At 41.5% G+C, this 16,767-nt stretch overlaps 1 protein-coding gene and 1 long non-coding RNA gene across 15 annotated transcripts in view; both read left to right on the top strand.

Annotated features, from left to right (window-relative positions):
* Positions 1–16,767, top strand: part of CAMK2D (calcium/calmodulin dependent protein kinase II delta) — a 139,552-nt gene that overhangs the window by 113,993 nt on the left and 8,792 nt on the right. For all 14 annotated transcript variants that reach the window (XM_083457401.1, XM_083457406.1, XM_083457408.1 and 11 more), the window contains 2 exons: positions 1,953–2,001; positions 16,289–16,364. In XM_083457401.1, coding sequence (XP_083313527.1) covers positions 1,953–2,001; positions 16,289–16,364 — 125 coding nt within the window. The remainder of the gene's footprint in view (positions 1–1,952; positions 2,002–16,288; positions 16,365–16,767) is intronic.
* Positions 6,214–10,551, top strand: LOC310685438. Its single transcript, XR_014515257.1, has 2 exons — positions 6,214–8,315; positions 8,668–10,551. It is a non-coding gene; the product is annotated as an uncharacterized lncRNA (long non-coding RNA).

Here is a 16,767-nt window from a genome sequence, read left to right as displayed (position 1 = left end):
TCCCTTTCTGGGGTGTGAAAATGCCCCAAACTAAAATGAACTTCATCATGGAGGTGGAAATCACTTGTAGGGGAAATCGCTGTTGAAACGTATCGTATATTGGGCGGGGGGGAGGGTGTGTGTGGAGCTTTTTTAGCATGATGGGAGAAATGAACATGTCCATGGAGTTGGCTTGTGAGGTGGTGCATGGAATTTCGTGTGGTGGTTTGCAGATTATGTAAACATTTTTTAGATTGCGTTAACATAACCTATAAAGCATGATACATCTCTGTTCATGCCTCTTGACTCTTGAGCATTCTTAACAAAAGACAGAGCATGATGGTTTATTTTGAGTGGTTGGACAGATGTTGGGGTGGCGTGACGCTCGCTGATCTATTCGTTGGTGTGCATACATACATCATGTCTTTTAACCATCAACATTGCATTAAGCATTGAATTATTTTAAGAACATATAAAAGAACACTGTCAAGGTCTTTGGGGATTCATGTCTCACAGGGATGTTTTTTTTTTATACCAAGCCATAGAACAAATGTCTGAAACCAGACTTTCAAATAAAGCTCACAGAAATTACTGGCCTGTAAAATTGTGCAGTATACTTGCCCACTCACAACAGTTTTAATCATTTGTGTTCTGAGTGGAAATGAGACAGTTTTCTTGTCAACATGGAGGTGAATCTTACTTGTCTCAGGTGACCAGCCAAATTTACAAACCTGTGCTATATCCACTTTCAGCATGGTCCTAATTCCATGAAGGAAGAGATTTGTCTCACGTTTTATATTGACTGCTTGTTTTGCTCTTTTCCTTGTGTAAACTTGTTTTAAAGACAAAATTTTTTGTCATCTTTGACAGTGTCCTTTTAAGCGTGTAGACTTATTATTATTATTATTATTAATGCATAAAACTCTGACAGCCATCTGAGATGCTTGTCTTTTTGACAATATGGTGAGTTTATAAAACAGCTGCCTGAGGAACAAATAATTGTAAACCAGTAGGGAATAATATATCTGTCAAAACAAAACAAAAAAAACATAGAAATATGAAATCAGACCACTTCTGTCTTTAAGCTTCCTTCATAACTTGCTTTCATCTTGAACACATGTCTTTAAAAAACAAAACAGTGGCTGGGATCCAAAGAGCGGCATTTATTTTTAATTTATTGCATTTCTATACCTCCCCCCCCCCCCCATATTCCAAAGGTCATGTACAGAAGGAGTCCCTGGATGTTCTCCACTCCAGGCACTGACCAGACCCCAACCTGATTAGCTTCAGCAAGGTGGCCCCTATAACTATTGTGATGCTGTTTGGGATGCCAAATGAGGCCTTCATTTTTGTTTGATGTTTTGCTTTGAATAGGAGACTGCCACACCATGCCTTCGGCTGCCTTTGAAACTCTTATCTGTTTCAAAAGTACTTTGTCATCAACAGAGTGGGGAAAAGGTGCTGCCACTGTTTGAGAAACAGAACCTCAAAACCCCTTGAATACCTGGACCTTCTGGTTCCATAGTTCTTTGGATCCTGGCAATATTAAGATGAAACCACAGATTTGATTTATATGTCTTACACGGAACGACATTCCTGCACTTCTTATTTGTAAAATGGCTGGTTCTGATGGTCAGCTTAATGTAATTCACCATCCTCTGTCTAAAAAGGATCAAAGGGTTTTAAGAAAACCAGTCAGCCCATTTTTCATGGTTCTTCCCTTACAGTCCTGTGAAGTTCAAAACAAGAAACTCGTTGTCTTTAAGCGTTCCTTTCCAATCCAAGCAGATTGCGACCGCTTCAAATTTGGCTTTAAGGGTAAAAGCCCATCACCCTCTGTGTTTATTTGTTTGAGTCTCGCAGTCACGTGGTCTGCTTCTGGGCTTTGCATGAGATGTTTGATGACATTGTAAATATAAATAAGTAGTGGAGTAGTAGATCAGTCAGTTGATTTTTCTTATACTTCTCAACAGGAATCCACAGAGAGCTCCAACACAACCATTGAAGACGAAGATGTGAAAGGTATTTAGCTGTACTTGTCTGGTGCATTTCTAGAATTTCTTTATAATATCAAGAAAATGTGATCTTTCTATTGTACTAGCTGCCAGTGTCAGCACGACCGTACTCTGCTCAAGGCGTAGAAGGCTGGACGTCAAATATTGCATGTGCTTAATGACACAAACAGGGTGACCAGGCTGAAAGTTGCAGAGAGAATTAATTTTATTACTTGTTTATTGCATTTATATCCCACCTTTCCTGCAGTGGACTCAAGGCAACATGCATGGTTCTTCCTTTCACCCTCACTATAACCCTGTGAGGTAGGTTAGACTGGGAGACAGTGGAGGAACAAAGTTCACCGCAGTGACTTTTATAGTTGAGTGGGGATTTGTACCTGGGTCTCCATCCTACGTCTAACCACTGCACCACGCTGCCTCCCCATATACTCTGTGCTGTAGCTGTAGTCACTTTTGCTGCTGCTAACCTTACAACTACCTGCTGGCCCTCAATTCACTCACTCTGTGGTATGGATTCCTGCAGAAATGTGGATAGGACTACATTAAAGCAAAACAACAACTCACAACAACACCCTCACCATTAGGCTCCTTTTTTGTATCTTCAACAATATGTCCTGTTCTACATTTGCAGCTTCACGTGCTCATTTACCACAGTTCCACCACAGAGCTTCATATGGAAATTAAGGCTCTGGCCTGGTTCAAATGGTGATGCTCCTTTGGTGTGGGTTGGGGACAGGCATAAGATTTTTGTCGTCTTTCCTCACCCTCCCACCTATCCTGCCCTTAAGGCCACATGGATGCACTGGCGGATGAATGTGGGGGCAGGAAGAGCGGTCCGCCCCAGGTGCCATCCGAGGGGGGTTGCCATTGCGGCCGCCCCCGCCCCTGGGACGCTCAGCACTTCACGCTCACTGTGCATGCCCCAGGACACGCACCACGCCCCCGGATGTACGCCTCTCCCAGTACCGGAGCACATAGCTCTGCCACTGCATGGATTTCGTATTTAAGTAGATTAAATTGAGTGTTAATAGGTCTAAACAGCATAAGAAATACTATAGATAAAATATGGGTCCACACACATGGGCAAAGAGCATGGGGACTCAGTTAAATGGAGAGTGAAATTGGCAAAATGGAAAATATTGAAGAACTGTAAGTTAATGTTGTATTTATCATAAAATAATGGATTTTTTTCACACTTCTGTTTCAAACATGTTTCTTCACTACTGTTTGTTCTAAGCAGCATTTTTATAAGCAGTCTGTTCAGATGCCAGTATTTTTGTTTCCTGGCCAGATTTATGTTTTTCTTTTACATTTCCCTCCTTTCTCCTATTACTGTAACATACTCTCATATTTCCTTAGGCCACCTTCCCCAAACTGGTGCCCTCCAGATATTTTGTACTACAACTCCCATCAGCCCCCACTTTGCTTGCTAAGGCTGATGGGATTTGTGGTCCAAAGCATCTGAAGAGCGACAGCTTGGGGGAGGCTGTTATGAGGGTGTGATCTGTTTTCTTAGTCAGAGACGCATGTATAAGGTTCCCAGCTAGTCTCCCACAAGAGGATGGTAGCCACTTTGATTGCCATGATTTTTCTGCGTGATTTCCCCCTGAAAAAGTGCTTTTTTTCAAAGCCACAATCAGTGTGCAAAATGCACATTGGTGGGTTCTATGGCTGAAAAAAAAAGTTTTTTGTGGCGGGCGTCAGGTGAAATCATGGCAATCAAAATGGCTGCCATGCTCTTACAATAAAAAACGGGAATGTGGTGTCTTGGACCTTGACTTCAAAGTGTTGGAGGGTATGGCAAGGCATGAAAGGCCATCCTTCCCATTATCCATTTCCAGAGTCTCCAAGGTTGTTTTGCGGGGGGAGGGGGAATCTTAAAAGTATCCAGAGAACGGAATAATCATGAAGCTGAAGGTCACAGATAGTTTGAGCTTCAGCGCAAGATTTTTCATGGAGCACTGGTTTGACCATCAGTAAATGGGAAGATTTAATTGTAAATAATAGGTATTTTTATACATCCTTGCTAAAGCTTTTTGGAAAACTATGCAACATTGTAAAGTTAAAAGATACTGGAAGTATAATAAATGAAATGAAAAAGCATTGTTTTATAATGTGAAATTAGTTTCTTTGGGCACTCTAACCCAAATGGTTTTGTTTTGCAAAGGGCTTGTTTCCCCCCCAGTTAATGGTGCTTGTATCTTTTATAAGGCTTTTAAACTTGTTACAGTAATAATCTGATGCAGTGGAATTAACAGTTATGTGCAAGGAATAATTTTTTTAGAGAAGAAAAAGTAAGGTATTGTTTTGTGGATACTGCAGATTTAAAGATGAAATTTAAATAAGTAGAAGTAATGTTGGAAGTCTTAGGTGTTTGGGGTTTGTATTTTTTTAGGAAGAGCAAATATATTTGTTAATACTATTTATAGCACATGCTGTAGAATGCTTTGCCTTCCTGCGCAGCAGCTATAGCAGTTTCTTCCAAATACGATTGTGTCTTCCATTATTTATTTATTCATATACTGTATAATGGATTCCAGGGCAGAGAATAGCATAAAACACCAATATATACACTAAAACCATATCGGGAACAATTTGTGACAGTAGCCAGAGATGGGGAAGAAATTTGAATCGGTTCACATTTAAAAGTGACCTCCCTAATTCACAGTTTCCGAAATAATACAAGAATCAAAATACAGCATACCTTTGAAAGTCACGCTTTTCTGATTTTGCAGTAGTGTTACAAAAGTGCATGTACTGTCTGCAGAAAAATGTCTATTTGAGTAGGAGTTTTTCAGTTGAATGCCACCTTTGCCCCTTAGAAATCTTCAAAGGATTGAGAAAGTTATGCAGGAAGTTACAGAGGGTAGGGGAGATGAGCAGAAAATGTGGTGACATCCTTGTACCTGCAGTGGTAGCCTCCACTAGATCCCACTTTCCTTGTTGAATGTAAGGATCTGACCACTGAAACATGTTTAGTCCCTTTCCAGTATCTTAAGATTTTGCCAGACCAGAAGACTGGGATTCTTGGGAAACCAAAGTCTGCCCTAAACATAAGAAGAATACTGCTGGATTAGCCTAAAAGACCAGCCAGTCCAGCATACTATTGGCCAACCCACAGTGCATATGGGAAGCTCGTAAACAGGACCTGAGCACACCACCACTCTTCCTATTTGTGAATCTCACCAACTGGTATTCAGATGCATTCTGTCTCCAACAGTGGAAGCAGAGCATAGTCATCATGGCTAATAGCCATTGATAACTTTATCCTCCCTGAATTCGCTTGTTATCTAACTTGGTGCAGGATACGAAGTTCCCCGCTTGTGTGGCGATCCAGAAGATACTAAGATGCACATCCTTGAAAAGAAGGATTAGAATAATGGCCAAACATTAGCGTTCATCAACCTCACAGTCTGGGTTTGTCTTAGTGAAGTCTATAGGACTACTCCATGGGTTTGTGAATCACATTTATCAGCCTAGCAGGTACCTTATGAATGCAACCCGTATTCCATATTTAATGTTGTTTTTACTGATCTGCATTAATTGTAGCTCGACCAGAATGTTACGAACAAACTGACTTAGGTGCACTGGCTACTCTCTCGAGGTAATTATTATTTATCTGGGTAAATAGTGCATATTACCATAGGAAAGTAAGGTTATATTCCTTCTGTGCTGGCATCTGAACAGAGACCCATAGTGGTGAATAGTATCCCTTTCAGCTTTTGGGTCAACCTGGGTTTGGGTTTTTCCATAAAGAGTTCTTGTTGATTTTGCCATGCTCAAAGATGTTCACTTGTTGCGTGTGATTGAATTACCATTTTTGCTTTAGCCTTTTCTTTTTTTTCTCCCCCCCCCTCACATTTTCATGCCCCACATACAGCTCTCAGAAAGGAGGGTGACATGGAGGTGTCATGTTCTACTCACCATCTCTCTTCTCCCATTGCTTCTTCATCTTACCTGTCGCCATCTTTGTTGTGTCCCAGCGGCCGCTCCTGCTGCCTGTGGCTCCTGAGGATTCTGATCATACTCTACCTGCTCATCTTTGTTTGCTCATATGTTGTGTTTCTTTCCATCAATTCGGCGGCAAAGCCCAAGAAAATTACAAATTCACAGAGTCACTTGCATGAATCTGGGCCCTCCCAGTCCACTCCTTCCTCTCTTTTATGTAAGTTGAGAGGTGCAGACAGTTCACTTCATTCACTCTGTCTCCACTCCCAGTTGTAGAAATATAATATTGAGTCTTGGCCTGAAACTTGCAGTGGGCTTCAATTTAATGTCTGGATAACCATGTCTGTTTAACACTGGAGGATGCTCTCCCTTCCTTTGATGAAACTAAGCCCATTTGTGACTCTTCTGTGAGGAAGAAAGCCTATTAAAGAAATCATTTTGCCCGCAAAGTTGGGTGAATTTGAATTACATTCACTGGGACGAAAAGGAAGGAAACTCTTGTGTTTTATAGAGAAATCAGTAGCGGGTTTAGGAATGTTTGTGTTGCTGATGTAAAACCAGTTATCTGGTCCTCTCTTTATATTCAGTAGGCTCTTGGGACATTTGTTGAATTTTTAAAACACTGTTTTATGATTTTGAGCCACTTTGGGGAGTTTTTGTGTGTGTGTGTTGAGCAATGGAAAACAAATGTTTAAATAACATAATTAATAAAATGTAGCACAGGTCAAGGCACATTCCTCCAGGATGTTCTCCTGGACAAGACCCATTAAATGAATGGTAGCACTACCAAGCCCTATTATTAATTTAGTATTACATTTACACCCCACCTTTTCACCAAAAAACTTAAGGGGAATACTTGGTTATTCCCCTTCCCATTTTATCCTAAAAATAATCCTGTTAATTGTGCTTCCATTCATCTGCACCACACTTGGCCCAGGCAAATATCTTGGTAGATGTGCCATAGGTCAGAGATTATAGTCCAATGCAGCATATTCTTCAGTGTGCACATACACACACACAAATACATCCCTGTTTTGGTGGGGGTGCAGTGCTTGATATTTCATGTGCTGCACAGATGGGGTGCATTTTTATTTATTGCAATTATTTGCATCCAACCCTTAAGGGTACAAATCCGTTTGAGGTGGCTTACAAATAACGCTGACACGTTAGTAAAATCATAATAAATTAAAAAATCAAAAGCAAAGACATGAGTTAGCTATACAGGAGCTCCAGTGTATCTGAGGCAAGGGTTGCATTGCTTTTTAAAGTTTATATATGAAGAAAATATTAAATCAGGAAAGGGCATAATGTTTAATTTTTGGGTAAACGCAGTGGAAAATGTGCTTCTTGTTTCGTAATCAGAAGCAGAAATTACTTACAGGACAAGTAAATATAAGCAAGGCAAAGTTATATAGATACATAATGAAGGAAATGGATTCCTGTGCGTTTTGTTCTTTACGAGCCTTACTCTGACTTGGTATATTTCTGCTTGGCAGTAGAATATCTCAGTGGCTGCAAAGAATGATGATTCAGACTTGTATAAGGAAAATGAGAACTGCTGCCATGTAACTGCATTAGGATGGAGTGCTGCAAAACAGAATCATAATGGCATGTGGCTGTCCTGTAGAAATAAAGCATTCAATTATTGTGATGGAGCCAGATGGCAGCTATTGGCATTCACGGGTGTTAAGTATAAATAGAGCAAGTTGTTAGGGGAATTTATGAGATCCGTAAACACCCCTTACCCATTCTGGGTATAATTTACCAGAATGCTCTCTCCTGTGCAAACCCCACCGAAATGATTAGGAGCATAAGTTCCATTTGTTTTTTATGGGGTTTGCATATGATAGGCCTAAGAGTTAGCCATTACGAGTTTAAAATATGAGTTGGTATATGAAAGATTTATCTATCTATTTAGCTATCTATCTGAATGCATGCATAGATACAAACATATTACATCTCAAGTAGAATAATTTAGTCGAGGTATAAATGCCCCTGTTTGCACAGTGTGCTTGAAAATTCTCCTGTGCACCCAGTGCAAGAGCATCAAGATCTCTGGTGCTCTTGTCCAGCCCCCATTCATTTCACTTGGCCTGCCATGCGCTATTTCAGAATGGAATGTCATTTGTGATTCTAAAAGCTCTGCTTCTATTGCACTTTTAAAAGCATTCCCTGAGATTCTACAGTTACTCTTTCCAGTCACATTTTTTCTAAAAAAACAAACAAACCCCAACAACATTCACCCCTTCTTTTTTGTAGATGTGTTAGACAAAGGCAACAAGAGAAGCAGGCATTCCTATGCAAAGTACTATTTTAAAAGGCACCCATGGGGCAAACTGCTGAAATCAGAATGAGGAATTTGTGGCCTTCTAGGCTTTGCGGACTAAGGGACGTGGGTGGCGCTGTGGGTTAAACCACAGAAGGTCGGCGGTTCAAATCCCCACGATGGGGTGAGCTCCCGTTGCTCGGTCCCTGCTCCTGCCAACCTAGCAGTTCGAAAGCACGTCAAAGTGCAAGTAGATAAATAGGTACCGCTCCGGCGGGAAGGTAAACGGTGTTTCCGTGCGCTGCTCTGGTTCTCCAGAAGCGGCTTAGTCATGCTGGCCACATGACCCAGAAGCTGTACGCTGGCTCCCTCGGCCAATAAAGCGAGATGAGCGCCACAACCCCAGAGTTGGTCACGACTGGACCTAATGGTCAGGGGTCCCTTTACCTTTACCTTTAGGCTTTGCCGGACTACAACAACTTCCACCATCCCTGTCCATTGGGCATGCTGGCTGGAGCTGCTGATGGGAGTTGGAGTCCAATAACATTGGCAGGTGGCGGTCGCCACATTGTTTAAAGAAAGTGGAACTTTTTTCTGTATAGTGTTAATACGATGTGTTGTAAACCAAATAAATAGCAGCAGCCTCATAAAGCTCAGCTACTGGAGATTGAATGCTACCCATAATCTTCTTTTAATAGAGCTGCTATTCAGAGTTTGCCAACATTTAGCTTCAAAATGCTGTATTGGTAAACTTGGGCTGCCATTTTGATATACTAGTCAGCATAGTAATGTTTCTTCATTGCAAACAAATAGATTACGAGGCCTACATGTTTTCTTACGGGTAAATCCCAGGCATAGAATCAGGCGGCAGAGTGCTATTGCATACCCAGTGGAAGAGGCCTATTGCCTTTTTAGTATCTGTGAGCCTTCGAAAGGCATTCAACCCAGATGCTGAAGTAGGTGGATGTTACCAGAATGCTACACTAGATGGACATTAAACTGATACTGCCATGCTCTTTTTATGTGTTGTGGGAACTTTCAGACTTGCAGAATTTATTGTGGCATAGGCATTTGTAAACTATTTGGTGCTAGTGCATGAAAGCTTATGCTACAGCAAATATGATTGTCTTTAAAGTCCCACAAGACTCGCCTTGTATGTGTCTGTTACTGTAATGGAATAACATGGCTCCCGCCTGTTTTATTTCTGGTGTGTATTTTCATAGGGTAGCTTTGCCAGATGCATGAGTAGTTAATAAAGTGCCACAGGACTTAGTGTCCTTGTTCAGTCAAAACAAAACAGAAACAAAGCGATTCATCCCTTGAACACATAGGCTTTTTATTGGCTAATTATCAGGTAAACACAGATGACTGGGCATGATCTTTGGATGAACAGAGCATTGTGCCAATATAGTGTCAATGCACTTTTCAGAAGATTGATGTTTTCCTGTCTGTTTCTGAAGCACAGTTCAGCCCAGAAGCAGAAGCCACAAGGACACAAGCTTTACCCCCACCCCAATCTGTCTAAAAGTTGAAATTCATTGGCATCATGCCATGAGAGAATGGTGCTGTAAGAGCCATCTGCTTTATGCAAAACAGTTTCATAATCTTATCCTGCTCTAAATGATCTGATTGGTCAAATGCAAAGGAGGGAGGCACTCCTGGATCTTCTAATAATTATCCAGAAGAGGGAATTTTTGCAGGTGCAGCTTCTCACAGAATGGTGAGAGGAAATCCCTTTCCACACAGGGAAGATACATGAGTACTGTCCTCCTCCTTTTGATTTGATCAGTCTAAGCCACTGCTGTCCATTTGGTGAGTTGGGACCTAATAGTGGGTTGTGCAGTTCTAAACAAACCAAGAAGATGCCCCAATCCATGTCTGGATGAAAGAAAGGTCTTGTGTTTGGAACCAAAGCTCAGAAAATTCAAAACCTCCATTCAAAGTTTTTAAACAGAGGTTGGATAGCCATCTGTCAGGGATTATTTAGCTGTGATTTCTGCACTTCAGAGGGTTGGACTAGATAACACTTGGGATCGCTTCCAACTCTACAATTCTCTGTTATTTAAAAAATTATCTGGAAAACTCAGAGGATTACAGGGATACTTCCTAAGTCTATTTCCTAAGGGGCATGTTATGAATATTAGTGGCACAAGTGAACAAAAATTAGCAAGCTTCTGTGTTGAAAAGCTATGAATTTAGAATGTAAGCCAGCCTTCCAGAAATTTTCAAAGTGCCCAGAAATGTTGTGTTGTTACTTAGCCACAGTGTGTGGCTTTTCCCCGGCCTGTTGCTAACTGAAACATCTTTGCTGAGTGCAATTCACATAACAACAAGAAAAATAAATAACGATAAATTAAATAAATAATTTTATTATTTGTACCCTGCCCATCTGACTGGGTTGCCCCAGCCACTCTGGGCGGCTTTCCTTTAATGCAAAGCTTCTCATTCTTAAAGTGCTGAGAAGCAAATGTTAATGTTTCTGTTTTTGATTGGATAGGTATTGCGGCCCTTTTCTTTTCTAGATGGTGCTGTTGCTTCCGGAAAAAAAAATGAGGTGACTCTAGATGGTGACATATGTTCACTCCTCTCTCCAAAACCTTCATAAGGAAACTTTGGATTCTGAGGGAGAATGAAAGAGCCCCCCCAGGAAAGTAGGTCTATGTCTTGCTTATCTGGAGGTGGTTGTGGGTGTGCCTTGTTTATCAGACATAGGGAGAAGTAAACCCGCTAACACGAATTTATCAAATTTAGAGATATGTTGCCGCCCCTGCCTGTCCCCTGCCCCGCAAGCTTGATCTGAAAATTGATTGGAATGATCAAGTGTTCAAGTTTAGCACTTTAAAAGAAAATAGAAGGGGTTTTCAAAAGTTCGTTTTAAACACTTGTTTAAAGCTTTCCCCAAGCTTCAGCCCCCATCTTCTTCTGCTCTCCTCCCTACCCCTGCCTTCATGTATTCCCCATGAATGAATTGGGAAGGGTGGCCAAGAGGTATGGTTTTAAATCATGTTCTAAATCAGCCTGTGCTCAGCTTTTCTTGGTAATCGCTCCCTCCATCACCTGAACGAAAAGATGGGTGCAATCCGACAGGGACACTGCCAGTGCCAGGAACCCCTCTCTTTTATCACCTGTTTCATATTTTATTGGTACTGTCCTCTCTGGTTCTCATTTGAGGATGGGTTGTATCTCAGGGGCAGAGTACATGCTTTGCGTACAGAGAATCTCTAGTTTTATCTTTGGCATCTCCAGATAGGGCCAGAAGAGACTTCTGCCTGGGGAGCCAGATGGGCCAGGGGGCTGACTGGTTCCTAGTGATGGTAATTGCCACCACCATATAGCTGATACCCAGTGCATAAATTAGCTTCCTCTTCCTTTTGTTAAGGGGCCTAGCATCCTGCTATGGGCAAGTTGGGAAGTATACATATCCTTTAGTGTGTTTGGATATGAGATAGTCCATATGCTGACACTCCTGTTTCTCCTGTTTCTCATTTTTCTGTTCATTAGGGCATGAGGCATTTGCGTTTTCACTAGGTATGCAGAGAGTCTTGGGAGAATCTTTTCTTCTTAGGAAATTGAAGAGAGAATCAGCTGCTTAAAACTTCTGCCAGATCATTAGTGAGTGAATCACAGTGAATCACTTGGAGCAGCAGACACTGGAAAGTAATATCACTGTACAGATGACAGCTTAAGTGTTTAGGTTCGCCATAAAGTCATTCAAAACATATTAAATAAATGTCTCTGGCTTTTCATTTGAAGAAAAAAACAACCCTACTCTTCAGTAGGAACTTAAATAATTTTCATATGAATGATATGTATTATTCACATTACCTGTTCCCCCAAGTAAGTTTTAGCCAGATCCAGTTTTGCTTTGCTTGAAAAGACTCCTGTCTAAGACCTTGGGGAGGTAGATGGACCATTGGTCTGACTGGTTCCTAAGTGATGGTGATTGCCACCACCTTCTGGTTTCAGGAAAAAACCCAGAAATTGATTTTCTAGAGCAGAGTGACTATCCGTACCATACATTTAAAACAGTCTTATACCACTTTAATAGTCATGGCTTTCCTGAAACAATCATGGGGAACATAGTTTTTTAAGGGGGCTGAGAGACCCCTCACAGCAATACAGATCCCAGCACTCTTAGCAAACTAGTTTTCCAGGATTCGGGGGGGGGGGGATGTCTGCTAAAGGGGCATGAGTGCTTTAAATGTATGGTGTGGATATGATCATATGGCACAGCAGTCTTCCTTGTAGAGGGTGATACAATAGATTCTGAACTTCTTTGGAGTCACTATATGAGTACAGGAATAAATCACTGCAGCAAGAAGCTGTATTAAATGCCCTCAACCTCCTTGCATGCATGCATGCATGCATGTGGAGGGGTTTTTTTGTTTTTTGTAGAGGCTTGGGTCAAAATGCAATACTTGCCCCTGGCCTATGCCTTCCTCAACCCTTCGGAGGACTTATTGCGACACACAAGCATTCCTGGCGGCATAAGCATATAAAGTGAAACGGGAGGATTATGCTAAAATAAAGTAATAATATTTGGAATTCATATTAAATTCCAAAGACTTAAATTTTCTATTTCAGCTTTGATGAGTTTTAGATTAAGCTCGGTGATCACCCAGCTGCTCAACTCTGAACACATAAACCGTGCAATTGGTCTGTTTGCAGAGGTTGCCAGCACTCTCCATCTTCCATCCCATGATAGTTACCTTCAAATGTGTATGAGCTGGTCACTCCTTCTTGCCAGTAGGGATTCCCAACTCTGGTTCATAAGAGCCGCACCAAATTTGTTGCATGTGTACAACTCTGAACCCAGTGTGCACACCAATTAAGCCAGAGTACATGATTTAACTCCATGCCTTCGAAAAACTTTAGACTATCTGACGCTTGATTATGAAGGTTGACGGCAAATCTGTAATTCAGAGACCAAGGGCCAACCTGAAGCATGCATGGTACATGTCTTTGATTCAGTAGATGTTGTGATGAGCTAAGTTTGGGTTGGATCCAGGGTTGTTGCTCCATACATAGACGTTCCTTCCATTCATGGAAAGAAAGTTGTACTCACAGAAAGACCACTTGCATGGCCACAGCTCCCCTTCTCCAAGAATGGGTATGAACAGAGAAACATCCAGCCCTGATCAATGGTATAAGCACCAACTTAAGGCAAACAGATGCCAGGCTATCTCCTATTAAAGTGGTAGGGAACCTTTGGCACTCTGGTTATTTCTGAGCTACAACTTCCATTCTCCCTGACCTTTGGCCACGCTGGCTGAGGCTGATGGGATTTGGAATCCAATAACGTTTGAAGGGCCACAGGTTCCCCACTCCTGCCTTAGTCTTTATGTAGCCTTCAGCTGGCTTTGCTGTTATCATCCTACAAAAGAAGCAACTCTTTGTAATACTTGGCCTTGGGTATCATATATGCTGCAGAACTTCAGAATCCAAGCATCATTCCTCCTCTTAGATTATTTCTCATCTTGTGCATCCCGTGGAGGTTTTTAAGCAGAGATTGGATGGCCATCTGTCATGGATGCTTTAGTTGAGATTCCTGCATTGCAGGGGTTTGGCCTAGATGACTCTTAGGGTCCCTTCCAACTATGATCCAACTATCTTGTTTGCCAGTAATGTGCGAATGAGATTGCAGCTCTGCAAGTAGTAAAGGATATCATTGGTGAGACCCTAAGTGTGTGCAACAGGATTCAGGATTGCGGAAGGTATATTTGTATATAAGTGTGTGTGTGTGTGTGTGTGTGTGTGTGTGTGTGTGTACATGTACAGGAGTGATTAAATAAAACACAGTATGCACCTAATGTAAATTGGCATGTAATGGGAAAAGAAGCCAGATTCGCAAAAGAATGGGACCTAACTGGCTATGTCAAGCTGTAGCTGTGCTAGAAAAGCTTATGGGAACCAAACAGAATGTGACTGAGCAAGGGAATGCTGTAGCTCAAAAAGCCAGTGCCATTAACAGGCGATAGTTTCAAAAGCAATTGGATCCAAGATGGAGGTGCTACAGCATGACTGCAATCAGGGTTGTTGTGTTCGGTCGGAAGCTTTGAAGTGAAAAGGAGAAAAAGGTTGACAGGCTGGAAAGAAACTGAAAGAGAACTGCAAGAATGAGAAAAGATATCACATGAAGAAGGAACATTATGCCCTTAAATTGGACAGCCAACAAGTCAGGCATTGAAAACTGTGTTTCTCTTGATAATCTTTCTTTTGAAGTTCTCTCAGGTCGTTTGCTGTTGAAGGCCTTTCTCAAACTCTTGTCGTTCTGCATTTTTTTAAAAAAAAAAACACCTTTCTGGTCTTATTTCCTACTAAAAATCTTACATCCCATGTATAAACCTGTAGCTGCATTCAGCACGGTGATGAAGCATTTCTGTTATTTGTATTTCTTGCTCCCAAGTTTTGCTTGCTCTCATCATGCTTGCGGGTCAGCTTTCCAATGACTCAGGCAAGGGCAAGAGAGTGAAGTTTCTCATATAACTGAGCACTGTGCTGCTTGTAGCAGAAGCAATCATTTTAGAGCCAGAAGACTCCTGTGCCTTTATTGAGTAGGAAAGAAATTCACCTTCTTGATGGTTTGCACCTATTCAACTGGAACGGACAGCATAGTGTAACTGCATGGATATATGCTCTGAGCTGCAGTTGGTATTTGGTGTGAAGACCCTTGACAAATGTGTGAGAAAGCTAATCCTGCCAAGCCCCTATTGTGCTAATGAAATGTACACACACACACAAAAGTGAGTTTGTGTGTTGGGGGGGTGTGAGTAGTGCTGGAAGAAATGGTGCCAGATGTGATAGAAACGTACAGCCACAGCCGTGTACAGCAGCAACAAGGCTTCCTTTATCTCATTTCCTGGGGTTGTAGGATTGTGCAGGTACATTGCTTTCAGGTCAGCTGATACAGTTCATGCAGTTAAAAGCTGCAGAAATATAAGCCTGATTCAGTTGTTGTCACAAACTGAATTAAGTTGAGAGATACCCATTCACGGTGTTCCTATTGAAAAGTAATCTCCTAACCTCTGGCTTTCTGGATTTTCTATATTGTGAACAAGGAGTACTGCAAACTAAATATGAGTTGCCCATTCTGTGAAACACACATGCTACTTTTGAATGCAACAGAAGTAAGGCTTAGGGAATGGTATCAGCAGATTCTGTACTGTTGCTCATTAGAAAATCCATACTGAAAAATACCTAAAGAGCAAAGCAAACCTATATAGCCCACCCAGATGGCACATATCTCTGTTTGCAAGTACAATTCAGGCCACATCAGTTAAGGAAAACGTATTTTGGATCACTTGCCATCATTGTGACAAGAAGCGATTGGCACGGGAGCAGCCTGCAGTGAGTGGGTGAGGTCTGGATCAGGCCTGCTGGCCAAATCCTGTTCCCCACCCAGGATTAGGGCATAGCTACTTTCTGGAAGCACAGCTGAGTAACAGGCAGATATAATGAACCCAAGGAAGGAAGAGAGGAAGAAAGCATTGGACCCCAAAGGAAACAAAGGTAGATCAAAGTCACTTTGGAAAGGACATTTTGATGGGTACTGGCTGTATCTTTGTGGCCATGTTTCCATAGCCGGTCCACCATTTTATGGGCATCTCAATAGTTTACAGATATTTTCTGGTGATTTGATTACAGGAAATGTGCACATCCCACCTTTGAAGTTACAGAAACTGGAAGATGAAGCTAGATGGCATGCATGAGAGAATCAAACTCAAGTGGCATAGTCTGCTAGATTCTGCAAAGGATTCTTTCCTTTACAATTTTCTCTAAAAGCTTTATAGATTACAAAAATCCTTTCCAAATATATCTCTGGCATTTGCTTGATATCTCTTCAAACAAACAAAAAATGTACCAAGTTCTAACAGCAACTTAACTCTTCTTGCTATAATGTTGGGAGGGAGGAGAAGAGAAGAGGCGTCAGTGAATGAAGGGCAATCACGTTGATTGGGCAGAAATCTCAATGGCTTCAACTCTATAATACCCTGAGAGTCTTTTGTTCTGCTGGTTTCCATTGCACTGTGCAAATACCTCTGAATGTGCCATCTTATTCATGTCTCTGTCTTGTCTTCAGCTCGTAAGCAGGAGATTATCAAGGTTACTGAGCAGCTGATTGAAGCTATCAATAATGGGGATTTTGAAGCCTACACGTAAGTTGCATTCATTTTATTTTTCTTGAGATGGGGTACAAATGCTGAAGGCTGTATCCAGTGTCTAGTTTGCACAGTTGTGAGAACAAAGAATTCCGTAAATGTTCATAGACAGTAAAATAATCCAAATACACTTCATAGAAATGGATAATAAAACATATAAGGCTAGATGTTCTGTCTTCACTGTGGGAAGTCACATTCGCAACTGGTTGACCACTTTGAGAAGAGTGTGGGACTAGATAGCCCTTTGACCTAATCTAGCAGGGCTCTTCGCATGTTTTTATGAAGCAAGTGTGTGACTTCTTGTATACACTTGAGACTTTGCCCATTCTGGCTGATTAAACCTAGCCAGAGGAAGCTAGGTAGAGTGGGTAAGAAGAGTGATGAATGTCTCCTAAGAGGA

This window comes from Podarcis tiliguerta (assembly GCF_965153285.1).
Source record: "Podarcis tiliguerta genome assembly, chromosome: 9".
Lineage (NCBI taxonomy): Eukaryota > Metazoa > Chordata > Lepidosauria > Squamata > Lacertidae > Podarcis > Podarcis tiliguerta.
The sequence above is the reverse complement of the archived record's forward strand: the minus strand, read 5'-3'. Positions and strand labels throughout refer to the sequence as shown.